This window comes from Mirounga leonina, unplaced genomic scaffold (assembly GCF_011800145.1).
Source record: "Mirounga leonina isolate KUSES-001 unplaced genomic scaffold, KU_Mleo_1.0 Mir_170, whole genome shotgun sequence".
Lineage (NCBI taxonomy): Eukaryota > Metazoa > Chordata > Mammalia > Carnivora > Phocidae > Mirounga > Mirounga leonina.
This window is the reverse complement of record NW_023270433.1, coordinates 34495955-34523668: the sequence shown is the minus strand read 5'-3', so window position 1 is coordinate 34523668 and position 27714 is coordinate 34495955. Positions and strand designations below refer to the sequence as shown.

Genomic DNA, 27714 nt, shown 5'->3' with positions numbered 1-27714 from the left:
CTTGTTTCAGAGCCATTGTTTGTAATCAATTTATGGCATCTCTTTCAAAAAGGTAGGACTGTCATAATGGAGAGTGATTGTGACTGCTTAGTTTTTACCCAGTTCCCAAGTACCTTCTTTTTTTTTTATTTTTTTTAATTTTTTATTCTTATGTTAATCCCCATACATTACATCATTAGTTTTAGATGTAGTGTTCCATGATTCATTGTTTGTGCATAACACCCAGTGCTCCATGCAGAATGTGCCCTCCTCAATACCCACCACCAGGCTAACCCATCCTCCCACCCCCCTCCCCTCTAGAACCCTGTTTGTTTTTCAGAGTCCATCCCCAAGTACCTTCTTTATGAAACTTTTTCTGCCCTTCCTTCCAACCCATCCTGTCTGGATTAAAGGCAACATTCTGTAATAATTTATCACAGTATTTTATACTTCTTCCACTAGATTGATAGGTCCATTATATAGATTTCAAAGCATACATGATGATTGTGGCCATCTAAAATATTAACAGATAAAATTTATTAATAAAAACAGTTTTTATTTACACGTTTTTGGTTGTAGGCCTCTTTGGATTATGTGCCTTGTGAGGAGATACATGCATTAAATATTATTGAATATTATTAAAATTTAACACTCTTGTAGGATAGAGAGTCACCTAGTCTTATGAGTCCATTATTTAGAAACTTGCAGTTATACATAGTGGATTGAACAGGTATGTTTACATCCAACCCTTCCCTAAAACCTCACTAAAATAATAAAGGGATAAAAAGATAAAAAAATTCACAAGGATGTTGAGGATATAAGAGGAGACAAAAGTAATGTCAATAAGATTTGAGGAATTATAAAATAGGTAAGTGGCATCTGACATAGCACTTCAGAGAAAGCTGAAAGCTAAATGCCTGCAATAGGAAAAGAAAATAAGCAAATTGATTAGAGCCCTAGGCTCCAGAAAGGCTTAGGAATCAGAGGTACTAGGAGCCTCTGAAGTTAGGGAAGTAAGTAGGGTGGAAAACAGGAAGATTGGTTGAAAGTCTGTACTAGAAGCAGTTGGACCCCAGGTTCCTTTCTCTACCTTGTGCTGTATGATAGCCACCTCTTCCTTACCCCAGCAGGAGATGGGAGACACTGAACAAGGGGAACTCGTGTACCGTACGCAGCTCTGGTAGGGGTGATGAGCCATTCTGAAATGGATGAATGGCCACATGCAGTCTTCATATTAAGTAGTGAACCACTATCTCTAACCACATTCCCTATTCAACTCTGAGAATGCTGGAACTAGGATTTTATCCTGTTTGCAGTGGGGGTGGGGAAAATATTGGAAGATTCAATTCTAGGGAAAAGCCAAGAGAAAGGACCTACTATACCAATGGTTGGGAGTTTAGCTTCCTGTCTGTTCACCATAGAGAGAAGCCCCCAAGGTGATGAGCAGTCTCAAATTATACACAGAGCCTTTAATTAACTGTGCTTTATAATTCCCCATCTTTAGGGACAGGCAGCCAAAGCTTATCAGACATTTGAGGAAAGCCTCTAACATGAAAATCAGAGATCAAAACAAATGGTGGGGGTGGTGAGGTGGGGGAGAAGGAAGAAAAGTAAAGATACTGAGGAATAAAAGATAATGCAGGGAGTGGAAGAAAATGGCTAGAAGTGATAATTAATATTCCCAGAGATAAGAGAAGCTATTTCTTTTTTGAAATAGGAATAAGATGACTAAAAAGGAACATTTCAAGAGATAGCTCTTGAAAATTTAAGATATGACCACAGAAATAAAGAGGTTAGTAGAAATGATTGAAAGTACAATTAAAAGAAAATCTCTCAAAAGTCGAATCTAAGGACAAAGAGATGCACAAATAGAAGAGAATGGGTAAGAAAGGTCCAACATACAAATAATAGTAGTTGCAGGAAGATAAAGCAGAAGAAAGAAGGGAAGAAATCATCAAAGAAATAATACAAGAAGAAATATTCCAGAACTGATGGTTTCTAAGTTAGTAGAACTGAGTTTTTAAGAATGAAGGGGCTTAGCCAGGGTTTGGAAATAAGGATGAAAATAGATCTACACAAGGTGAAATTTCAGAAAACCGGGGGAGAGAGAATATCCAAAAAGTTTCCAGGGACAAAAAAAAAGCCCCCAAAAGATCATAAAGGTTTGGAGTCAGAAAGACTCTGGATTTTTCAGTAGCCATACTAGAAGTGAGAAGACCATGGAACAATTTTTTCAAAACTGTGAAAATTATTGTCATCCTAGAATTCTGTACTCGGCCCAACCAGAATCAAGTGTGAGGTGGGAATGCAGTCATTTATCAGACATGCAGGATCTCACAAAATTTACCTCCCATTCATCCACCCTCAGGAAGTTATTGGAGGATATATTCCACCCAAACAAGAAAGTAACCAAGAAAGAGGAATATTTAGGATCTGGGAAACTGGGGATACATTGTAGAATAGAGGTGAAGAGAATCCCTAGACCAGCAGTTGAATTGTAGGTTGAGAAAGAAGCCAGTCCAGAGTGGAGCATGGAATGCAGACATCAGGTGGAATGTCTCCAAAAGGGCAATGGAGGAGGGAACAGATTAGCTGGTGTGTGTGGACATGCTGAGGGGAGGTGAAGAATGCTGGGGAGTGTGGAGTTGAATTAGTAAGACGAGCAACTGCCGCTTTTTTATTTTTAACTTCAGGAAAAACCAAGATACAAAAGAAGGAAATGCAAGGGTAGTACCCCGCGTGGTTTAGCTGCAGTTCCATACTGGTTGTTAAGATATTAGAATATTTATGGGGCGCCTGGGTGGCTCAGTTGGTTAAACTACTGCCTTCGGCTCAGGTCATGATCCTGGAGTCCTGGGATCGAGTCCCGTGTTGGCTCCCTGCTCAGCAGGGAGTCTGCTTCTCCCTCTGACCCTCCCCCCTCTCATGCTCTCTCTATCTCATTCTCTCTCTCAAATAAATAAAATCTTAAAAAAAAGATATTAAAATATTTATCTACTCATTAGTAAAGAACTCCTACTCTGAGTGCCCTCCCTGTTGTCCATTACCTCCCTTAGGTCCCCTGGGCACCTTCCTCCAGTCTCCCCTGGTGATTAAAAGTCGAATAATTTTCATGGTAGGGATGCCCCAGGACCCTACTCACCTCTCAGCCTCTGTTCTAATTGCATAGAATCAGGGTACAAATGAAATATTTTGAATATTACCCCTATTCAGTTGTGAATACTAATTTACATAATCATAATAGTGTAAATATTGATTTAACTAAAAATTGTGATAAAAGTATAGTAGGAGGATGCAAGGAGGAAGAATGTATGGGGCAGGAAGGAGTTGTAGTAGAGCTAAATCCTTATTTTCCATACTAGGAAATTCATAGACAATATCTGAAGCTGAAAAAAAAATTTAAAGCTGTATAAGCAACGGAGAAACAAAGAAGAAATAGCTAAAAGTATTTAAAAGTGGTTCCCTCTGAGGAGTAGAAACTATGTGTGTGAGAGAAAGAGAGAGAGAGTTGGTATAGGGGATTGCTTTTTTTTTTTTCCTGAATGGAAAAAAATTAATGTAAAATAAAACGTTATTTCTAAAAACAACTTTAGTCTTCTAAACAACTTGATTTTCTTTTTTCCAGTGGCAGTATGATCACCTCACCGCTACCTATCTTCTGCTTCTAGCCAAGAAGGCTCGGGGAAAACCAGTTCGTTTAAGACTTACTTCTTTTTCCTGTGGACTAGCCAATACCACCCCATTCACAAACATCAAGGTAAATGTTAGAATGGTTTTTGTTTTGTTTTTTTTAAGATTTTATTTACTTATTTGATAGAGACAGAGCACAAGCAGGGGGAGCTGCAGGCAGAGGGAGAGAAATGTTAGGACTTTTTGTGTGAACACCTACTGCTCTTTTTTTTTTTTTTTTAAAGAGGGGGTGCAGAGGGAGAGGGAGAATCTTTTTTTAAATTTATTTATTGTATATGTAGAGAGAGAGTGAGAGAGAGCTCATGGGGGGAGGGGCAGAGGGAGAGAATCCCTAAGCAGACTCCCCGATGAGCATGGAGCCCAACACAGGGATCCATCTCACAACCCTTAAGATCATGACCTGAGCTGAAACCAAGAGTCATACGCTAAATGGACTGAGCCACGCAGGCGCCCCAAACACCTACGGCTCTTGCCTTGTGCCTGCTGCATTCATGGGTGGATACACCACTGGTATCAAGGAGCCAGAGGCAAGACATTTTATGATTTAAATATTTTGGGGGGGGGAATAAAATTTAAATAAATAAAAATATATTTTTGGTGAGGAAAATGGGAAATTCGGAACTTGAACTCTAAAAATTTGAATGTAAACATAGCATTGAAATAATCCTCTCCTCCCCTCTGTTTTTCACAAAAGTAATTTGATTGTTGCAGAAAAATTTTAAGCCACAGATAAGCCAAAGGAAAATAGAACTTATCTATGAACCTACTGCTTATAGGTTTTTTTTTTTTACTGTGTCTTTCCAGTCTTTTTTATAGTATGCTTATTTATATAATTTATGTATATTCAAGTACTTTTAAAAGATACCGTATTATTGGGTTGTAGATAAAAATTTTAAATATTGTTGGGACTAAGATTTCTGAAAGAGGATATATTCTACTTCATATGACATGAAATATTTTATTTTTTAAAATATTTTATTTATTTATTTGACACAGAGAGAGAGAGAGTACAAGCGGGGGGAGCAACAAGCAGAGGGAGAGGGAGAAGCAGGCTTCCCTCAGAGCAGGGAGCCCGATGCAGGGCTCGATCCCAAGACCTGGGATCATGACCTGAGTCGGAGGCAGACGTTTAACCGACTGAGCCACCCAGGCGCCCCAACATGAAATATTTTAATGAATATTTTGATACTCATTTATGTTGATTGTTTAGGTTTGTTTTGAGCTTATGTAACTCAAATTCCTTGTATGAGTTTGTTGTGACCATATAATTTTTTTCTATTTTTATCTTCTTTGTCTCATTTTTCTTTGTCATGAGCATTTAGAATGGTAGAGAAGCTTTACATTTAGGGAAGCACCATGTCATTCCTAAGAGTTCACATTAGTCTCTGTCTTCTGTCTGATTCTTTGTTATCAAAATTCTGCCTTCTGAATCCTTTGCTGGCTGGGTGTGGAACTTTGTAATACAATAAGCCTTCCCTTTGATTAATTTAGGTTGCTATTTAAGTTATTCTAGCACTAGGAAATTGTATTTTTATTATTCTCAGAGAGAGGTAGTTAGCTCTCTTTACAGAATCCAGTATAGCCCAAATGACTATGTAGGTGAAGTGATTTTATTTCTTTAGGTTTCAAACCTCTGTTAAAAAAAGCCATCTTGGGGCACCTGGGTGGCTCAGTTGGTTAAGCAGCTGCCTTCAGCGTGGGTCATGATCCCAGGGTCCTGGGATCGAGCCCTGCATCGGGCTCCCTGCTTGGCGGGAAGCCTGCTTCTACCTCTCCCACTCCCCCTGCTTGTGTTCCTTCTCTAGCTCCCTCTCTCTCTCTGTCAGTTAAATAAATAAATAGGGCGCCTGGGTGGCTCAGATGGTTAAGCGTCTGCCTTCGGCTCAGGTCATGGTCTCAGGGTCCTGGGATCGAGTCCCGCATCGGGCTCCCTGCTCCTTGGGAGCCTGCTTCTCCCTCTGCCTCTCTCTCTCTCTCTCTGTCTCTCATGAATAAATAAATAAAATCTTAAAAAAAAAAATAAATAAAAGATAAAATCTTAAAAAAAAAAAGCCATCTTTTTCATGATCTTGTATTGAATCTCCCTCTGACCCCCCTGAATTCCTTTACTGCTTCATTTAGATCTCTTTTTGGCACTTGTCAGTCATGTGCTGCAGATATAGGGGATTTTATGTTCTTCCCAGACCGTGCCAGTCCCTTCTTCCCTCCCTAGTTGATCTCTTAATCAAACTAAGCACTAAAAGTATCAGTAGCTGTTATGGAAAGGAATCTCGAAGTGAGATAATGTCATTCCTGAGTTGGTTTTCTAGCCTGTTCTTGGAGAGTTTTATTGGATTGGTGAATACTCCATACCCAGACAGATCTATTACCCATGGACTTCATGAATTGTCCTGTCACTCATCCTGCCCACATTGCCAGACCCTTTAAACTGAAGTGAATACCTTTAGGTCCAGGAGGACACAAAATCATGAACTCTTTTTCTGATCAAGGTAGTTTCAGAAAGGAATTAGATAAGTCTGTATTTATAATAAACTTTAATCTTAAATTATATATAAATTATGCACATTAAATTATAATAAACTTTATTAATAAACTTTGGCTAAATTTTTACATTTATGATACCTTAGTTAACAGGCCTGAGACATTTTCCTAAGCCATTGAATTTTCTTACATCTGGATTGGCCTGATCTCAATTTATCTGCTTATAACATTTATGAAGTATTCAAATGGAAAAGATCTGGGAAGATACTCACTCTTCTCTCTCTCTCTCTTTTTTTTTTTTTTTAAGATTTTATTTAGGGCGCCTGGGTGGCTCAGTCGTTAAGCGTCTGCCTTCGGCTCAGGTCATGATCCCAGGGTCCTGGGATCGAGTCCCACATCGGGCTCCCTGCTCAGCAGGAAGCCTGCTTCTCCCTCTCCCACTCTCCCTGCTTGTGTTCCTGTTCTCGCTGTCTCTCTCTGTCATATAAAATAAATAAAATCTTTAAAAAAAAAAAAGATTTTATTTATAAGAGAGAGTGAGAGTGAGAGAGAGAGAAAGCACAAGCAGGGTGAGGGACAGAGGGAGAGAGAGAAGCAGACCCCCGCTGAGTGGGGAGCCCAGTGCGGGGCTCGATCCCAGGACCCTGGGATCATGACCTGAGCTGAAGGCAGATGCTTAACCCACTGAGCCACCCAGGCACCCCTTACTCTTCTTTTCAACTAATGAGCTTTGACCCTGATCATGTAATTATTTGGGTATTTATGTTATTTAATCAATTTTTATGATAGGTAGACATTTTAATGACAAAAAGTAGAGCAGAAATAAAATTTGGGATTGTTTTCTGATTTTATGCAAATCATTGAAGCTTGAAACAGGGTTCCTTTGTACTCTTCTCCCCCTTGATAGATTCATCTCTTATCTCTGGGGTGTTGTTTATGAGAAGGTAGGTAATCCTGAACTATTAATCAATAGATGGCGTTTTCAGTGAAACAATAATATAGTCTGATCCAAGAATCATAAAAGACTACATCATCAGGTGCCTGGGTTGCTCAGTCATTAAGCGTCTGCCTTCAGCTCAGGTCATGATCCCAGGGCCCTGGGATCAAGCCCTGCATCGGGCTTCCTGCTCTGTGGGAAGCCTGCTTCACCCTCTCCCACTCCCCCTGCTTGTGTTCCCTCTCTCACTGTCTCTCTGTCAAATAAATAAATAAAATCTTAAAAAAACAAGAAGACTACATCATCAACATATCATTAGCATTTTCAGGCCCATGCTTGCTCTATAACAGTTAAGTTGAGGCAAGACATACATAAAGATAGCACTACCCTGGAATAATAGATGATTGGTGCCAACAAGGGACTAGAGGTGTGTTTTAGTGGCTTTAGGAAGGGAGTGATCACCATAGGTGACCCAAACTGGATCTATAGTCAAGTCTAGAAAAAAATGGAAAAGAAGGAACACAGTATTCAGGGCAGGATAAATGAATTAGCAAAATCTCAGGCACCTGAATGTGCTTGATATATTCTGTTGGCAGTTGTTAGACTTTGGTTAAGATGGAGAGGTCAAGTAGGGAAAAAGTGAGAGGAAGAGAAGGAGGAAGTGAGCTGGGGGTAGGCGAGATCTAGATTGTAGAGAACCTTGAAATGTCATGTCAGAAGGGTTAGACTTTATGCTATAGATATGGGAGCCATTGATTTTTGAACAAGATAGGATAAGTCACTTGCATGACTGTAATTTTGGAAAATTTATCCAAATTTGTTCAGTTAGGGATGTGTGTGCTGTTACTCCCTTCTGCAGTGCCCATGACAGCCATCATTCATACAACACTGTTCTTTCCCTCACTGAACCTAGACTTAGCTTTAGTATTTTTCTCCACCTAGCACTGCATGTAGGTAGTTCTGGTTCATGATAACTGGAGAACTCTGTCATTTCTGGCTGAGAGGGTAGAAACATTGGTGGCACAGACCATACCATCTGTTTGGATAGTTCAGGTCTGAGAAGATGTGTTCATGAATTAGAGCAACGGCAGTGGGACTGGAAAGTAAATGATGAGAGATGAAGAATTCAAGTAAAATTGTCTGGCCAGCTAAACTCGATGTTGAGGGGAAGGGAAGGAAGGAGAAATAAAAAAAAATCCAATTATACTCCATAGACTTAGGATTTAGGGTGTGTCTAGTATACCCTTAGTTTGTAGAGGGGGAAGAATGAGGGAAGATAACTAACTCTAGTGGTATTGTTAGCACAGGACCCCAAATATCCTGTCCCCAGGAGATGTTTCATAAAGCTAGTTTATTTTTAGGAGAAATTGCTGCATACTCTGTATGTACTTACAACGAAGAAACCTATATTTCAAAGTCATTTCCCTTCTGTTTTCTACTTTGTCAGAGCTTTTTTTTTTTTTAAAGATTTTTTTTATTTGAAGGGGGGAGGGGCAGAGGAAAAGGGAGAGAGAGAATCCCAAAGCAGACTCCCGCTGAGCGAGGAGCCCAATGCAGGTCTTGATTCCAGAATCCTGAGATCAGGACCTGAGCCAAAATCAAGAGTCAGACGCTTAACCGACTGAGCCACCCAGGTACCCCATCAGAGCTTTTTATTTGTTATTTGTCTGGTGGTACAGTGATTATCTGATAATAATAAGCTAAATAGTATGGCATATAATGTAAAAATGTTCCAAGACATGTTATTTGAGAGTCAAGAGATTCTCCTATGTAGTAATTTGTATTAGCATTTTTTTGACTTCCTATTTTCTGTCCTGGATGGTGAGCTCCTTCAATACACTATCTCTGCTTTGTTTCTGCTTCCAGGGCCTTGCCCTGTGCCTCAAACATACTCTTTTAAAAATTGAATCATGATGGTGTTGTCTCTAAGTTTTTCTGTTTTTCAATAGTCACAGAATCTGAGTCTAGAAGATATGACGACAAGTGATGAAAACTATGTGGCTGGGTTGATAGACTATGACTGGTGTGGAGACAGTTCATCAACAGGTGTGGCCACTCCTGAAACACCACAGGTTGGTTATTTGTATTACTGTTTTGTTTTTTTTTTAAAGATTTTATTTTTATTTATTTGACAGAGGGAGACACAGCGAGAGAGGGAACACAAGCAGCGGGAGTGGGAGAGGGGGAAACAGGCTTCCTGCGGAGCAGGGAGCCCGATGTGGGGCTCGATCCCAGGACCCTGGGATCATGACCTGAGCCGAAGGCAGATGCTTACCGACTGAGCCACTCAGGCGCCCCTATTTGTATTACTATTTAAAGCAGTGTATGTTGTCTTAGTTATAAAAACATCTAGACTCTAATGTGAGTATGTGTAGTAGCTCCATGTAATATGCAGTATTGTGTATGTGCTTGCAAATCTAATGAATTCCTAATTCCATTGAAAACATTAATGAGAGATTGTTGGAATATGAATGAAAGAGAAGCCAGTTATTTCCAAGTTGAAGAAAGCCAAGATTCCATTTTGGAGTACTTTACTCCTCCTCGTTTCGCTTTTCTTGTCCTTTTTTTCTTCCCCTCTTCCCCTTCCCTCCCTTCCCCTCCCCTCTCCCATTCCAAAAATGAGGTACAGCTTACATGTAGTTAATTATTCACCATTTTAGTGTACAATTCTGTGTGTATACATACAGTCATGTAACCACCATCAAAATCAAGAACATTTCTGTTGCCCCTCCCAAATTCCCTCATGCTTCTTTGCAGGCAACTCCATATTCCCCCCAACTCAGAGAAACAACTGATCTGTCTTCTTCTCCTTTTGATAATCTTTTGTTCTTTACATAAGCCCAGTTTACTATTTTTTTAACACATTGCTGGGCTTAGTTTGCTAAAATTTGTTTAGAATTTTTGCTTCTATGTTCTTAGATGAAATTGGCCTGTAACTTTTTTCTTCTGAAAATTTTAATTTTATTATTACAGAAGTAATACATGGATACATTCATCCTGCAAAACATTCAAACAATATAGAACAATGTAGAATAATGAGTGAAAGGCTTTCTTCTCCTTTTCTTGCATTCCATCCCATTTTGTATTAATCTTATCTGATTTTGGTATTGTGATTATATTAGTCTTCTAAAATGAATTGGGTTGTGTTCCTTTTTTATTCCCTGGAATGGTTTTTTAAGAGCTAGGGATTATATTTTCCTTGAATGCAGGTAGGACCATGCAGGTAGTATGAATTTTGTTACCAAACCTATATGAAATTATAAATTATTAAAGGAGACTTTTGCTTCTCTAGAGCCAAGGCCAGGACAGACACATTTTTGTGCCAAACTCCTTTCCAAGGCAGATTTATATTTAATTCACCCTTTCATTTTTAGTTAAAGCCCCTTCTGGCTTTTCTTGAGAGCTTTGGTTCTAGGTCTAGGGCTTCCATGGCTGTTGAAACCCACGCTGTCAGTTTTCCGAGATAGTAGGTAGATGCCCTTAGAGCAGTGGACAGTTTCAGCCTTCATTACATCTCTGGATACATGCTCCTCTTTTTAGTTTGGACTCTGAGGATTTTCCTTACTTTTTGGCAAGCTCAACCATAAATTCAAAAGGATTAATAAATATTTTGTATCCAACATTTCTTTCTTTCTTTTTTTTTTAAAGATTTTATTTATTTATTTGACAGAGAGACAGTGAGTGAGGGAACACAAGCAGGGGGAGTGGGAGAGGGAGAAGCAGGCTTCTCGTCAAGCAGGGAGCCCGATGTGGGGCTCGATCCCAAGACCCTGGGATCATGACCTGAGCCGAAGGCAGATGGTTAACGACTGAGCCACCCAGGCGCCCCAGTATCCAACATTTCTTTTAGAGTATTTTAACATGGTTTTTCTGCTCTAATCATTGACTAAGCTTTTATTTTTTGGTACATGTTGAGACAAACCATGGCAATCTAGGCATGGGAAACAATTCTTAGGATTTATTTGTGGCCATTCTCAGTATTGCCTGAGATCTGGGTATGTTTAACATTTAACCTGAAACATGTTGAAATGATCTGTCAATAGAACAGCCTAAAGTGATCTACATGTACTACAGAGAACTGAATATTCCATTTTCAAATTTCCTGATATTGCCAATAATATCCTTTTGAGAGTATTTCATTTTAATAAAAATGGTATAAGGTAATTTGCAAATGATTAAAGCATGTTGTAGAGAAATTGACTTTTCTTCTTCGTCAGTGTGCTTTATCCAGGAACTTTTTTTTTCCAGTTTGTCAAGCATTGGACAGAATCAAATGGTCTGGAATCTAAATCATTAACTCCAGTATTATGCAGAGCATCTGCCAATAAATTAAAGAACAAAGAGAATGTATATACGCCTAAGTCTGCTGTAAAGGATGATGACTGCTTTGTATTTCCTGAGCCAAAGACTCCAGTTAATAAGAACCAGTATAAGAGAGAAATAGTCTCTACACCAAATCATTACACTACACCCTCAAAAGGTATTTGCTATGTGGACTAATCATTGGTAAAATACTTTAAATTCCATTCTTCTTACCATCTAAATAAACATAACAGGTCAGAAATGACTAGCATTGCTCTCAGAAATTTCTGCTTTTTTATCGTGTGTTATTTGCATTGGTTGAAATGAAAGCATATTAGTCAATTTCCAATTTTTCTTAAGTGATATTTTTTCTCTTTTTCACATATATAGAGTTGAATTATAGCATCATAGAATATCAAAGCCAAAAGGCAAATTAGAGCTCATTTCATCCACCTGCCTTTTTCACAGCCCAAAAACCTGAGACTCAGACAAGTGATTTGCCCAAGGTCATATATCCAGGTTTAGACTTTGCTTTCTCCTTTCCCCCCACTTATCATGGTTAAAGCTAAAGGGTCTGCTGAGCCCTTCTTACTCATGTAGATATCCAGTTCTGGTATCTGATCCTGCTCTTGTCCATATCCCAGCAGACAGGTGAGACCTGTGATGTCCTTCTAGATATCTAGATCTATGTCTGGATATTACAACTTTCTCATTGCCCTTGGTTTCCTCGTCAGCTCAGTCAGCACCAATTATGTAAGCTGTTTCCTTTATGACACCTCAGTGTTTTCTTGCTGGCCTCATTTGAGCACATTCTATTTTGTTAACGTGCCTCTTAAAACACAGTGCTTAGGACTGAACCCAGTTTTCTAGTACTGGGTCTCATCCGGATAAGACAGTAAGTGTTGTGAGAGTAGAAATTCTATCTGCCATGCTCATTGCAACATTGTATAGTATGTAGTAGGGGCCATGTTTATTGTCTGGTATATAGTAGGTGCCCAATGCATTGTGTATGGTAGGGTCATATCTATTGAATGCAAGAATGAATAAATTAGAGCTTGAGGGGTTTTATTTACCATGATATAGTCTATGTCACTTTTTAAAATGACCCCTAAACATTTTTGGCCTTTTTTCCAGCAATTGTGATATATTCTTTTTTTTTTTGAGAGAGAGTGTGAGCCCACGTGTGAGTGGGGAGAGGCATAGGGAGGAGAGAGGATCTCAAACAGGCTCCATGCTTAGCCTGAGATCATGACCTGGGCTGAAATCAAGAGTCAGAGGCTTAACTTTCTGAGCCACCTAGGAACCCGACCTCCTCTTGTTTTATGTTAAGAGCCTCATGAACCGAAATTCTGAAACATTGCCATGTGAACTGCTGCTAAATCACATCCTGCCATTGTGCTTCCAGTTTACTAGTGGGCCTGATAGCCAGTTTCAGAGCTCTATTTCTTTCTTTTTTTTTAAAGATTTTATTTATTTATTTGACAGAGACAGTAAGAGAGGGAACACAAGCAGGGGTAGTGGGAGAGGGAGAAGCAGGCTCCCCACAGAGCGGGGAGCCCGATGCGGGCTCGATCCCAGGACCCTGGGATCATGACCGAGCCGAAGGCAGACGCTTAACGACTGAGCCACCCAGGCGCCCCTCAGAGCTCTATTTCTTATACAGATAGTATGAAAAGCTTTGTCAGAATATTTACTGGAAGTTCTATTATTATGTTAATGGCATTCTCTCGTTCATCAACTCAAACAATACTTTCCCCAGAATTGTGAGGCTAGTTTTGTGTGATAAGCATTTGTGGCTGCCTGGGGTTGTTATGAGTAAGATAAGTCTGGATATAGTGGCACCTTAGTAGTAGCTGTTATTGCAGTTTTTCTTAATGGGGTTGTTTCTCTTCTGTTATTTGTTAATATAGCTACAACATCCTATGTGAGTCAGGGAGTTGGGTAGGGAGGTAAGTGGACTTTGGCTCATTGAGGGCTTTTTTTTTTTTTTTTAAGACTTTGATGCTTATATCCCTTCTGTTACTGTGTGTGTGTGTTTTAACTTTAAAATTTTTTTAAGGATTTATTCATTTATTTTTTAGAGAGTGTGAGTGTGCATGTGTGTGTGTGTGTGCGCGCGCGCGCACGCGCGTGTTGGGGGAAGGGGCAGAGGGAGAGAGAATCCTCAATAGACTCCTTGCCGAGCACTGAGCCTGACATGGGGCTCAATCCCAGGACCCTGAGATCATGACCTGAGCCGAAATCAAGTCGGCTGCCCAGCTGACTGAGCCACCCAGGTGCCCCTGTGTTTTTTAACTTTTTATGTAATTCTGAAGGTTTTGACATATGGATAGTTTGGAATTTATAGTGTTAAAGTGTCATCAGTTTGCGTATCTTGTCCCTGTGAGAAAGATTGTATTGGTCAAAAGGAATTATTGGCTATTGAGAGAGAGTGAGAGCATGAGCAGGGGGAGGGACAGAGGGAGAAGCAGACTTCCCGTTGAGCAGGGAGCGGGGTGTGGGGCTTGATCCCAGGACCCTGGGATCCTGACCATAGCCCAAGGCAAACACTTAACCGACTGAGCCACCTAGGCGCCCCTGGTTATTTTTCTTTAAACATAAGAGCCACCTATGGAAGCTAGTGGCTGAAGCCTCAATTGATAGCTTCCATTAGTGCTTTGCATTTGACTTTGACTCTGAGTCATTTTTTATATTAGCAGTAATCACTTTACTGAATCTTGTACAATCCAGTTAGTGACAATTTGTCGAAGAGTATAACTGTGTATAGTAGTAGATACTCTTTGTGTACAAAGATGAAAACTATTTTCAGAGATACCCATGAGTGATCTTATTTTCTTATTCTTATAGAACCAATGAAAACAGTGCTGAATAGTCATAAACAAAACAACACCTCTAATGTCTTTTTAAAAACTTGATATCTTATACTTATTATAAAGTGTTATTACTTCTAAAGGGCATGTAACTTTTAGATCATGAACAAAAAGTTAACTAATCAGTGGTAGCCAGATTTGTTATTGCGAATTTGTCCGGACTGGATACAAACACCCTAGTAGAATCAAACACAAAATTCTAGAATAGGGAATATAAAAATAACCAAAGCTCACAGCTGTTTAATAACTTTTGTCAAGACTTCACAGGGACTGTTCTCTTTGCCTAACAGGAGTTGACTAGGACTAGGAATTGAATTAACACCTCTCAATACTGTTTCACTTAAAAGCATAAATTGGATCCTTGTATAAATACAGATCGACTTATTTATAGAAAGGAGAATCAGTAGTCATAAAATCTGTATTTATATGATCTTTAAATCTGTCATATAATATTAAGCATGGCCTCAGTTTTTCAGTGAAGGAAAAAGAAGAGCTACACATGCAAAGCAAAATGATTTTGTTTTTATTATAAATCACATGGAAACATTTCTTTACATAATTAGAGCCTTAACAGCACTGGCCAAGTGATTACAGTATTTCTGAGTCAATGAATAAGTGATGTATGCGTTATTGATAGAAGTTTTGAAACCGTAATATGTCACCTGCATGTGGTTTGTGTTTCTTGTTTTTCTAATAGCCAGAAACCAATGCCTGAAAGAAACCCCAATTAAAATGCCAACAAATTCAGCAGGAACAGAGAAGTTAATGATAGGTGTCATTAGCCCTGAGAGGCGGTAAGTGTTCTGTTTTTTAGATTCTTTGATCTTCAGTATATGTAACCAGATTTCCTTTTTTCATGTATGATAAACCCCATTAAGGTATAAAGCCATTGTATAAATTATGTTGGAGACTGTAGAAATGTCTAGCTGAATGACGATGGTCTGTGTCCATTCCTGGAGCTGTTGCTGCTGCCTTCCTCATGGGGTAGAATTCTGAAACTCCTCAGGAGTAGGACTGGCACCTTACCATATGGCAGGCTGGGAAGACAGTGGCCCTGGCCCCAGCCACATAGTACCCTTTCTGAGGCCCATCTCTTCCTATGCTTCTGCCAGTAGAATATAGATATCCACTAACAGATAGCAGTTACTCAAATAGTAAAGATACCAACGGGTGCTTCAGAGAAAACTCATTCCTCTTGTGTGGACAGTTCTGCAGCATTGGTGACCCTTCCTTGTCTTTTATAGCTATTTTTTTTAAAGCAGTATCCATTTTGAGGACAGCTGGGGAAATTAGGCCATGAACTAGATATTAGACAGTACTATGGCATTATTATTAATTTTCTTGATGTCATGTTGGTATTTTGGTTATGTAGAAAAGGTCCTTATTCATTGGTTATGTATGCTGAAGTGTTTCAGAGTGTAGTCTCATGATATCTTCAGTCAGGTTACTTTCAGATGGTTCAGCAAAGATGCACATATATTTAATGTATTTACTTATCTATATACACAGAGAAAGCAAATGTGGCAAGATATTAACAACTATTGAATCTAAGAGGATATATGGTTGTTCGCTGTACTATTCACTCAACTTTTCTGTATATTGACTTTAAAAAAAAAGCGAGGGGAAAAATAATTTTGCCAAGTGGCAGTTGGCCGAGGGGAGGAGTGATGACTATGTTCCAGTGGGAGATGGCTTTTGTACTCCCTGGGGAGTGAGGTGGTCCAGCCTTGGCATGCTCAAGTGGCCTTTGAGGGCCCCAACTGGCAGGAGGCCCAGCTTTACTCATGGATTTTTTTTTTTTTTTTAAGATGTCGCTCAGTGGAACTGGATCTCAACCAAGCACATGTAGAGGATACTCCAAAGAGAAAAGGAACCAAAGTGTTTGGGAGCCTTGAAAGGGGATTGGATAAGGTTATCACTGTGCTTACTAGGAGCAAAAAGAAGGGCTCTGCCAAAGATGGGCCAAGAAGACTAAAGGTAAGTGGACTGGAATTCTTTAATATGGATTTCTGAAGCTGACTGCTAACTGGGCTTTTTTTTTTTTTCTAAGAGAAGTACTGAATGAATGAATTGATTATTTTTTATTTTATGCATTTTGATGCAGTGGGCTTTGAGAGTGCAGAGGTAAATTACATATACTTGCTCCTTTCAAGGAGCAAATAACTATAATTAAAATACTCAGAGAGATTAATCACAGAGGCAACATGGAGGTGGGGAAGCATGGGTATAGATGGGGAACTGAGAGCTGCCTTGAGGATGGATACTTGAGCTTAATTGTCATATCTCTGATTGTAGGAGAGTCCCTGACACATGGATACCTTTGTAGGCCCTCAAAAAATATTTCAATGCATGAGAAGTGAATTTGAACTTTGAATGTGGTATATGTGAAGAAAATAGTGAGCAGCAGACTGGGAAGGTAGGCCAAGAGGTCCTCACAGGCCTAAGAGATTTGGACCTTATTTGATAGTCCTGTTACGCTTTAAAAGGCTTAATGTGTCAGTGATGTGGACAATATGGTAAATATTGGTAAAGGAAAGGAAAAAGAAGTTATTAGTGGATATAAAATACTTCTTACTCTTTCGGATTCTCTCAGCATTCCTTCAGACATCTAATGAATGACATGTTTGTTTGGGGGAAGTAAGAGGTAAAAGTATGAATAAGACACAGCCCATGTCATTGAGGATCTCGTAGAGTGGCAGTGAAGACAGGCAGGGATGTTGCTCTGTGCTGTGAGAAAAACATGTCCCAAGAGGTGTGGGGCGCGAAGGAGGGCAGAGAAGATGGCAATGTTCCCTGTGGTTTGGGGAGTGGGTCTATGTTTAGTTTTTGCACTGAGAATCTCATTGAGAGCAAATCTAGGCAGGTTTAGGGAAGGAAAATGATGAGCTGTTGGGCAGAAGTGTGTTTCAGGGGAGAATGTTCGTTTATGTCCTGGTTAAAGTGGAAGAAGATAGGACTTCTCCATTAATATTTGTTGCCTTGTTGAACTTGTATAATGCACTGAGAAGTTTTGCATTGTCCTTTTGTTCTAAGATTTCTCTAGATGGAGACAGTTATGAAATATTTCAAACCCTGACATTGGGATTAAGAAAACCATAGTGTCATTTCTCTGAAAAACATTAGGTAAAATTAAGGAAACATGTCCAATCATATACATTATTGAGAGGCTAAGCAGTATCAAATACTGATGGATAATATGCCAAAAGTGTTCACCTGTGTAAATTGTTATGGAACCCGAATGCATTTTCCAGTAGGAACTGCTGTGTTGGTTGGCTTTCCATGTATTCCCTAATACTTCCAGGATATAGGTTGGAAATGAAAAGACCTGGGTTCTAGCCTCAGCTTCGTACTGTGTAGCTTGGATAAGTCATTTTATCCTTGACTGCCTCAATTTCCTCATTTGTAAAAATGAGATAATTTCTACCCTGGCAACTTCACAGAGCTGGGATGTGTAAACAAAGCTGTCTCTATGAGACGAACATGAAATGCTCTATTATGAACGGTGCTCCAGTGTTGAGTAGCATTGTTTCTATCCATGTTGAGCATTTTAACCCCAATGGAGCAGAACCACAGTCCTAATTAGTACACACCTAACACTGGAAACTTGACTGACTTCGGATCTTTGACTCTTTATGATGCTTTAAGTTTTTGCAGAACTGCAGAGCTTGCTTTAGGAAATTAGTTTCATTTTTTTCTTCCAACCTCTTGTATTAAAAAATTATAAACTTACAGAAAATTTAAAAGGATGGTACCTGGTACAAAGAACACTTTAGGTTGTTAAGAGAGCAAATCATATGTAGTTAAGCCCTCTTTGTAGGAAGCAATCTGTAAAAATCTGAAATTTAAATAGATTAGGATTAATTCTTTATTTTACAAAAGGAATCACTAAAATTGTGATTTAGAAGTGTTCTGCTTATTATCTTGACAAAGCCAATTTAGTTTGGTGAAATAGCCCTGGATGGGAATCCAGCAGACAGAGGGTCCTATAACTTGAAGCTGGGTTCCTAAATTCCAGTCATTTAACTCACCTTCATATTGGCATATCATCTGCACTGTTATTTATCTGGCATTTTCTTTATATTGACTCTTTAAAAAAAGACAAAAAAACAGATTTGGTGTGCCTGGGTGGCTCAGTTGGTTAAGCCTTCGGCTCAGGTCATGATCCCAGGGTCTTGGGATCGAGCCCCGCATCGGGCTCCCTGCTCCGCCGGGAGCCTGCCTCTCCCTCTCCCACTCCACCTGCTTGTGTTCCCTCTCTCACTGTGTCTCTCTCTGTCAAATAAATAAATAAATAAATAAATAAATAAATAATAAACAAACAAACAGACTATCTATCTATCTATCTATCTATCATCTATCTATCTATCTATCTATCTATCTATCTATCTATCTATCTATCTTAAAGAAAAAAAAGCAGAGGGAGAGGCAGGCTCCCCGTGGAGCAGGGAGCCCGATGCGGGGCTCGATCCCAAGACCCTGGGATCATGACCCGAGCCGAAGGCAGACGCTTAACGACTGAGCCACCCAGGCACCCCAAGATCGCTAACTTTTTAAAAACTTGAGTTTATTTTTATTTTTTAAATTTTATTTTTTTAAAGTTTTTATTTTTGACAGAGAGTGTGTACAAGTAGGGGGAGTGGCGGCAGAGGGAGAGGGAGAAGCAGGCTTCCCGCTGAGCAGGGAGCCCGACGCGGGGCTCGATCCCAGGACCCTGGGATCACGACCTGAGCCAAAGGCAGACGCTTAACCATCTGAGCCACCCAGGGGCCCCGAGTTTATTTTAATTTTTTTATTATTTATTTAAAGATTTATTTATTGTAGAGAGAGAACATGTGTGTGCGAATTGAGGGGGGCACAGAGAGAGAGAAAGGAGAGAGAATTTTCAAGCAGACGCCCTGCTGAGTGGGGAGTCAGACGTGGGGCTCGATCTCACAACCTTGAGATCGTGACCTGAGCTGAAATCAAGAGTCGGACGCTCAACCGACTGAGTCACCCAGGCGCCCCTTGAATTTATTTTTAAAGAAACTGTATATTATTAGTTTTTGCTAATTATGTTTTTCCAAATCAGATTGGAACAAATACATAAATACTAAAATAAAAATACAGTTGACCCTTTGATCAACATGGGTTTGAACTGTGTGGGTCACTTATATGTATATTTTTTTCAACAAATATATAGGAAAATTTGGGGGGATTTGTGACAATTTGGAAAAATCAAAAACCACATAGCCTAGAAATATCAAACAAATTAAGAAAAAGATATGTCATGAATGCAAAAGATATATGTAGATATTAGTCTATCTTATCATTTACTGCCATAAGATATAAACAAATATATTATAAAAAGTTAAAATTTATCAAAACTTATGGACACAAACATACTGTACATGGCACCATTCACAGTTGAGAGAAATGTGAACAAACTTAAAGGTGCAGTATTAAATCATAATTGCATTAAAATCACCTGTAATACATCTTGTACTACTATAATAATTTCATAGCTACCTTCTGTTGCTCTTGTGGTGAGCTTGTGTTTTGAGTATCTGCTTAAAATGCTGTGTGATGTGGGGCACCTGGGTGGCTCGGTGGGTTAAATGTCCATCTCTTGATTTCGGCTTAGGTCGTAATCTTAGGGTCCTGGGATTGACCCCTGCCTTGGGCTCCCTGCTCAGGATGGAGTCTGATTGTCCCTCTCCCTCTGCCCCTCCCCCTGCCGGTGCTCTCTGTCTCACATAAATAAAAAAAATCTTTAAAAAAATAAAGTTAAATAAAATTCCATGAAAAACACTGTGTGATGCTAATCATTTCCATGTGAGCAGTTCGTCTCTTCAGTAAATTGCGTATCATAGTAAAAGATGATCTCTGGCGGTTCTTGCATATTTTTTCATCATTTTATTTTATTTATTTATTTTTTAAAGTTTTTTAAAGATTTATTTATTTATTTATTTATTTGAGAGAGAGAGAATGAGAGACAGAGAGCATGAGAGGGAGGAGGGTCAGAGGGAGAAGCAGACTCCCTGCCGAGCAGGGAGCCTGATGCGGGACTTGATCCCGGGACTCCAGGATCATGACCTGAGCCGAAGGCAGTTGCTTAACCAACTGAGCCACCCAGGCGCCCTTTTTTCATCATTTTAGTGTAATGCCATAAACCTTGAATAACGCTAGGGGACCCACATGAAATGCTGCTAGTGATGCTGGAAGTGCCCCCAAGAAGCACAGAAAAGTCATGACATTACAAGGAAAAGTTGAATTGCTTGATATATACCATAGATTGAGGTCTGTAGCTACCATTTCAAGATAAATAAATCCAGTAAAAGGACTATTGTTTAAGAAAAAAGGGAAATTCGTGAAGCCCTTGCTGCAGTTATGCGAACAGGCACAAAAATCTTGCACTTTTTGCAAAATGCTTTTTTTTTTTAATCGCATATTGAAAATGCAGCTTTTATGTGGGTGCAGGATTGAAAGGCAGATAGAAAGGCATACCTATAAACTTTAATATGATTTGAGAAAAGATGAAGTCTTTATGACAACCTAAAGCAAAACAAAGGTGAAGTATCTGAAGTTGGAGAATTTAATGCCAGCAAAGGATGGTTTGATAATTTTAGAAAGAGGTTTGGTTTAAAAAAATGTCAAGATCACAGGAGAAGCAACTTCTGCCCACCAAGAGGCAGTAGATACTGGTTCCCAGATGCCATTAAGAAAGTCATTGAGGAAAAAGGATATCTTCCTGAACAGGTTTTTAATGCAGACAAAAATACCCTATTCTGGGGGCGCCTGGGTGGCTCAGTTGGTTAAGCGACTGCCTTCAGCTCAGGTCATGATCCTGGAGTCCCTGGATCGAGTCCCGCATCGGGCTCCCTGCTCGGCAGGGAGTCTGCTTCTCCCTCTGACCCTCCCCCCTCTCATGTGCTCTCTCTCATTCTCTCTCTCAAATAAATAAATAAAATCTTAAAAAAAAAAAGAACCCTATTCTGGGGAGAAAAAAATGCCACGAAAGACATTTATTAGTAAGGAAGAAAAATGAGCACCAGAATTTAAGGCAGGGAGGGATATGCTAGCTCTATTGTTTCATGCAATGCAGTCAGGATTATGATTAGGACTGCCCTTGTTTATATAGCTGCTAACTCCCAAGTCTTGAAGGGAAAAGATGCCCACCAAGTTGCCAGTACAAGAAGGTCTGGACGAGAATCCCTTTTCTGGATTGATTCCATCAGTGCTTTGTCCCTGAAGTCAGGAAGTACCTTGCCAGGAAAGGAGTACCTTATGAAGTTCTTTTGATATTGGACAATGCTGCTGAGTCACCCAGAACCCCATGAGTTCAACACTGAAGGTGTCCAAGTGGTCTGCTTGTCCCCAAACACAATGTCTCTAATTCAGCCTCAAGAAAAGGGGGTCATAAGGACCTTTAAGGCTCATTACACCCAGTACTCTCTGGAAAGGATTGTCAGTGTTATGGAAGAGAATGTCATGAAAGTCTGGAAGGATTTCATCATTGAAGATGCCATTGTTGTAACAGAAGAAGTCATGAAAGCCATGAAGCCCGAAACAATACATTTCTGCTGAAAAAAACGGTCTACATGTTGTGCATGACTTCACAGGATTTACGACAGAGCCAGGCAAGGAAATCATGAAAGAGTTTGTGGATATGGCAAAAAAAGATATGTGTGGGGAGGGTTTCAAGATATGAGCCTTGGAGAAATTCAAGAGCTGATAGACACTACACCAGAAGAATGAGCAGAAGATGAATTGATGGAGGTAAGTGCTTCTGAACCAGTGGCAGATAATGAGGAAGAAGATGTAGAAGAAGCAGCGCCAGAAAACACATTGACATTAGGCAATCTGGCCGAAGGGTTTCCATTATTCAGGACTACTTTGGATTTCTTCTATGACATGGACCCTTTTATGATATGAACACTGAGACTAAAGCGAATAGTAGAAGGAGGATTGGCACTGTACAGAAACATTTTTAGCGAAATGAAAAAGCATAAAGTCAGACAGAAACTACGATGTATTTCCAAAAGTTCCACCAAGTGTGTCTGCCCCTCCTGCCTCTCTTTCTACCTCTTCTACCTCTGCCACCCCTGAGACAACAAGACCAACCGTTCTTCCTCCTCCTCCTCCTTCTCAGCCTACTCAACATGAAGATGAGGATGAAGGCCTTTATGATGATCCATTTTCACTTAACGAACAGTAAACAATCATCATGCCGTATAGTTAATAAACTTACATATTGTGTATGTGTGTGTCTTTGTGTGAACATCTAATAGCTGTACAAGGATCATGAGACATTTTTTGTCATCATCATTACCTAAGTATTCATCATGTAGAACATTGTGTGCAGGACTCACAGAAGTGGATTGTCTATCTTTACTTAGACATAAGGTGAGTGATACTTAATATAAAATTAATAATGTATTTGTTTTCTTACTGTTGTATAACTTTGCTTTCAAAGAATTATGTTACTGTTCAGTATGCTTCTGTTGTAATTGGAGAAACTGCTTATCAGCCTATCATCACCAGCAGGTAGTTTAAAAAAATATCTAACAAGTTTCTAATGCTGTATTATGAATATGACTTTATTACTGTATCCCATAAAATTTGTAAGACCATTTATTCATTAGTGTATAGGCTAAGCTACTGTGAAGCAATCATATTGATTACACTAGGCCACCATGAAGCAATCCTATTGCTGCTGCTTTGTTATCAATGCATGAACCACTATACCTGTAAATAAATACAACTTTGTTTTTCACATCTTTTCATTTTTGATATCCAGTGTTAGTAGTACATATAATATCTATAGTGTTTTGTGTCATATAAGACTATTGATGTAGGTACTAACAGATGATAGAAGATTCATCTTGTAAACATACAGTGTAAACTTACAATATTGATAAATGTAGTACAGTACTGTAAATATATTTTCTCTTATTATTTTCTTAATAACATTTTCTTTTCTCTAGCTTACTTTATTGTAAGGGTATAGTATATAATGCATATAGGGGCGCCTGGGTGGCTCAGTCGGTTAAGTGTCCAACTCTTGATTTCGACTCAGGTCATGAACCTCAGGGGTCGTGAGATTTAGTCCCGCGTCAGGCTAAGCCTGCCTGGGATTCTCTCCTCGCTCTCCCTCTGCCCCTTCTCCCCCCCAAGTCCATGTTCACACACTCTTATCTCTCTCTAAAAAACAAAACCAAATAAAATAACAAAAAAATACATGTAACATACAGAATATGTGTTAATTGACTTATGATATCTGTAAGGCTTTCGGTCAGCAATAGGCTATTAAGTTTTGGGGGAGTCCAAAGTTATATGTGGAGTTTTGACATTGTAGGGGGTCAGTGCCCCTAACCCTTGTGTTGTTCAAGGGTCAACTATATGTACAAACCACATTTCCTAGGGCATTTGTTTCATTTCCCACAGTTTACATTTTAGGACTATTACTATCTCTAGCATAGCATGGGAAGGGAGAAACGAGCAAAGCTCATACAGATATAATAATTAATATTTATGTATTTCTTTAAAAAGATTGGTAGGAGAGGAGGATGGAAGGTTAAAAAGGATGATATGGATGGAGTTACTAGTGAATATTATTTCTCCAAGCTCTTCAGTGCCATCTTATTTCAGCTTACCAAGAGTTGTTGGAAATTGTTTCTGTATTTTTCTGGAAATGTTTCCCTTTGAAGTGGTACTATAATGAGTTTGTGAATCTCTCAATTAGGTAGAATGGTCTTTGTGTTGATGTAAAGATTTACTTCTTACCCCTTCTTTTTCTTTTTTAAGCTTCACTATAATGTGACTACAACCAAATTAGTGAATCCAGATCAACTCTTGAATGAAATAATGTCTGTTCTTCCAAAGAAGCACGTTGACTTTGTACAAAAGGGGTAAGAAGCACGCTTAGAGGCTGTTGCATTTATTGCTTGATGTCTTTTGAACTTTGAGAAGACATGTATTGATTCTTCACTTCTCTTTTTAAAAAATATTTCTCCCACCTCATTTTCATCAAAAAAGCTTTTATGCTAGTGTCATTGTTCATAATTTAGTCTCGTTGGTGTTATGTGAGCTAGCGCCATATTGTCACCACTTTCAAAGTTAGACTTTTCAAAATAGGAAAAATCCGAACTTCTTCCAGTTTTCTTTTCAGTCCTCTATTTTCCTCTGATGTTTTCAATAATATTTATAAACTGCAATCTAAATTTATGAGATACCTCAAACCAATTAGGGATTTATGTAGAACCCTTTCCTTTATGACTTGCTATTGGACAGGACTGGGTTTTCAGCACTTTATCAAATTATTTCACCTGAACTCTCTCCCACTGTTGAGTGAGCTGCCAGCAAAGCCTCCGTGGCTGTGATCTCATGGTCTGAATGGCCAGACCTCTTCTCATTACCTAAGATGTTCATATTTCTAAGCATTTCCAGTTATGTCTCTTTAAAATTTCATTATTAAGGCAGATAAAAAGAGCCACTAATAGATATAACAAAATATTTAACTAGAATATTCAATGTAGAGTAAGATTTTAAGAAACAATCTTTTGCAAAAGTAATTTTATTTTTCATTATCTGTAAATGTTGGTAAGCATTCCTTACCGGAACCCTGGCTTTCTTCTTTAGGCGTCATCAGAACACATATAACTCATTCTGGCTCATTCTTCATGCTTGGGCTTTAGTGATGCTTCCAGAACCTCTAGCCAAATCAGAAAGCTTTCAATAATCTTTCCTTCAGCATATAATCTCTCTTTCCGATCACCAACTAGCTGCTAGCCAATAATTTATTCTTCTAACTTCCTGATCAGCTGCAAAGTCTCTGCCTTGATCCCTTTTTTTCCCTTTTTAACTTTTCTGTTTGTTTTTAACTACTTTGTGAAAAAGCAGAGCAATAAAAGCTAAGTTTTTTAGTGGTGTGATCTTACTAATCTCGGATATATTCCCTTATGATCTTTTTCCAAGCCAGAAGAATTGGTTTTTCTCTTCCATAGACTGAATTGCTCTATGCTTCATCTTCCCATCAGGAACCTTAACTATAGGGCACTCCTTTTGGTACTCCTATTTCTGATAATGATTGCTCATTTTTAAGAGATCAAGACCCCAAACACAGATCTAAATTAGTAAGAAAAAGGATGATGTTTTGTGAAACCTCATAACAGATACAAGTAATTTGTCTACACTTCTGTGGAACACTGCCTAGTCATAAATATTTAGGGAACTAAAATTTAAAATTGATCTATTATTTTTTATTTATTGGAGATTAGTAAGACAAACTAAAATATCATGCAAACTAATTAAAAAATTGATTTACATGAATTCAATTTATCTAACTTTGCAGGTACATACCTATTTCTTAAGATGTGTTTAAGGCTTCATTTGGACTGGGCCCTTCCATCATCAGAGTTGTTATGTTGCAGTTCTAGTTATATTTACCATGTGTTTCAACCATGGGAATATACCATCTCCATGGGTTTTCTGTTATAATTCTGCCATAAAGTGTAACCATGCTTCCAGATATTAGTAATAAATTCTTACTACTATTAGAAAAATCTCAAAAACATATGCCGTTCTGACAGGTTGGTAGCTTCAGCTTTATTTATATGAAAGACAGAATTTTCCGATGAGGTGCCCACAAAAATATATTCTTAATCTTCCCTGCACTTTCCTTTGTTGTGAACATTGTGGAAATGGCCTAATGTTCAAAGATTACACTGTTGAAAGAGATGCACAAAGAAGGCCAGAAGATTTCTTGAGCATGAATGGCATGGGTAGCTATTAAATGAAGGGCTTTTCTTTGGACAAGGGAAAATTCTGATAGAGTCTTTCATCTTTATTCTTTCTTGAGATCCTAGTTCAGCTTCTGGGAAAACACCAGTCATGCTCCATGACTAAGGTATAGCTAAATCATTTGGAAACTGTAAGCAGTAATAGATTGCTTAATGTGACATAATGGTTCATTCTCTCCACTGGCCTCCTGGAGGCTTGGAAATCTCTTATACAGGATATTCATGATGCTCCTACTAACTGGTATCTTGTTTTTCACAGCTATACACTGAAGTGTCAAACACAGTCAGATTTTGGTAAAGTGACAATGCAGTTTGAACTAGAAGTGTGCCAGCTTCAGAAACCCGATGTGGTGGGTATCAGGAGGCAGCGGCTGAAGGGTGATGCCTGGGTTTACAAGAGATTAGTGGAAGACATCCTGTCTAGCTGCAAGGTATAATTGTTGGATGGCTCCCCCCCGCCGCCAGTGGGTGAATATGGGTGTGATACAGCCTATATGGAGACTGGTGTGCTTGGCTTGATTTTTAAAGTTCTTTGGAACTACAGACTTGTTTCTAAAGAGCTGTCTTAAAGACCAGTATCTTTTTGTTTTTAAACAAAAGATGTTTTGCAGATGAATCTCAGGTGTGCCCATCTGTCATTATCTATTACTGTCTTTTTTAATCATGTGGTTTTGTATGTTAATAACTGTTGACTTTCCTAGATTCACTTCCATATGTGAAAGTAAGCTCTTAACTATGTCTCCTTTTAAATGTGTAATTTCTTTCTGAAATAAAATCATTTGTGAATATAGCAGGCTTCTCCTCTTCTTTGTATTTGATTTTGATCCAAATAAAACCTCAAATGGCTTCCTGACTATTAAGTAGAGACTATTTGGAGATGTTTTATCTGTTATCAAATATGCCTTGGGCAGAAAAACAGATAAGAATTCATTTGCATAATTTTTTCCCCCGTCTCTGATTTAAGTAGGATTTATTGAGATCGTTAACTAAGTCACAGCTGTGGTTACCAGAGTTAAACAACACATTTAATATGTTGAATAAAAGACTATTGACTTCAGTAAGTGTGTTCGGTCAACAATAAGTATCTGAACTATGAACCCCCATGAAATGTTACTTTATGGTAATTTTCCTTAAGTCTTGATGTTGGCCCCAAATTTGTATTTTTATTTCATTTTATTGGTCTCTAAAGACTAGCCCTCAAGTTTTATTTGTATGGATTTTACCAATTAAACTAGTTGGAGAAAAATAGCACTACTTCTAGTCAGTAGTGAGGGAGTATTTTGTCACTCATTTATTCAGTAAACATTTATTAAGTGCTTACAAACATTAGGTTCAGGGGCTGAAGATGATACTGTCTAGTAAACTCAGGGAGCTCAGGATCTATTAGGGGCAGATGCATAAACTAGTATTTATAGCATAGAGGGGATGACCAACTTTGTCTGGAGGAGTAAGGGATAATTTGTTCTTAAAGGATATATAGGTGTTCATCAGAAAGAGAAGAGGGAATATGATATTCTTGGCAGCAAGAAGAGTATGTGCAAAGGCGTGGAATTATGAAATGTCATACCTTGTTTAGGGTGGAGGCAGAAGGTGGTGCAAGGGGGAAATAGCTGGAGTTGAGGGCTGAACATTTAGCTGGAAATAAGTGATGGAAGAACTTGAAGGAACTCAAATGCTC

The 27714-nt window shown here is 38.9% G+C and overlaps 1 protein-coding gene across 1 annotated transcript in view; it reads left to right on the top strand.

Annotated features, from left to right (window-relative positions):
- Nucleotides 1-26824, top strand: part of MELK (maternal embryonic leucine zipper kinase) — an 87134-nt gene extending 60310 nt beyond the window's left edge. Inside the window, exons 12-18 of the mRNA XM_035016299.1 lie at nt 3605-3736; nt 9037-9159; nt 11336-11567; nt 14957-15053; nt 16068-16236; nt 24043-24146; nt 26296-26824. Coding sequence (XP_034872190.1) covers nt 3605-3736; nt 9037-9159; nt 11336-11567; nt 14957-15053; nt 16068-16236; nt 24043-24146; nt 26296-26473 — 1035 coding nt within the window. The 3' untranslated portion in view covers nt 26474-26824. The remainder of the gene's footprint in view (nt 1-3604; nt 3737-9036; nt 9160-11335; nt 11568-14956; nt 15054-16067; nt 16237-24042; nt 24147-26295) is intronic.
- Nucleotides 26825-27714: the final 890 nt, after the last annotated feature.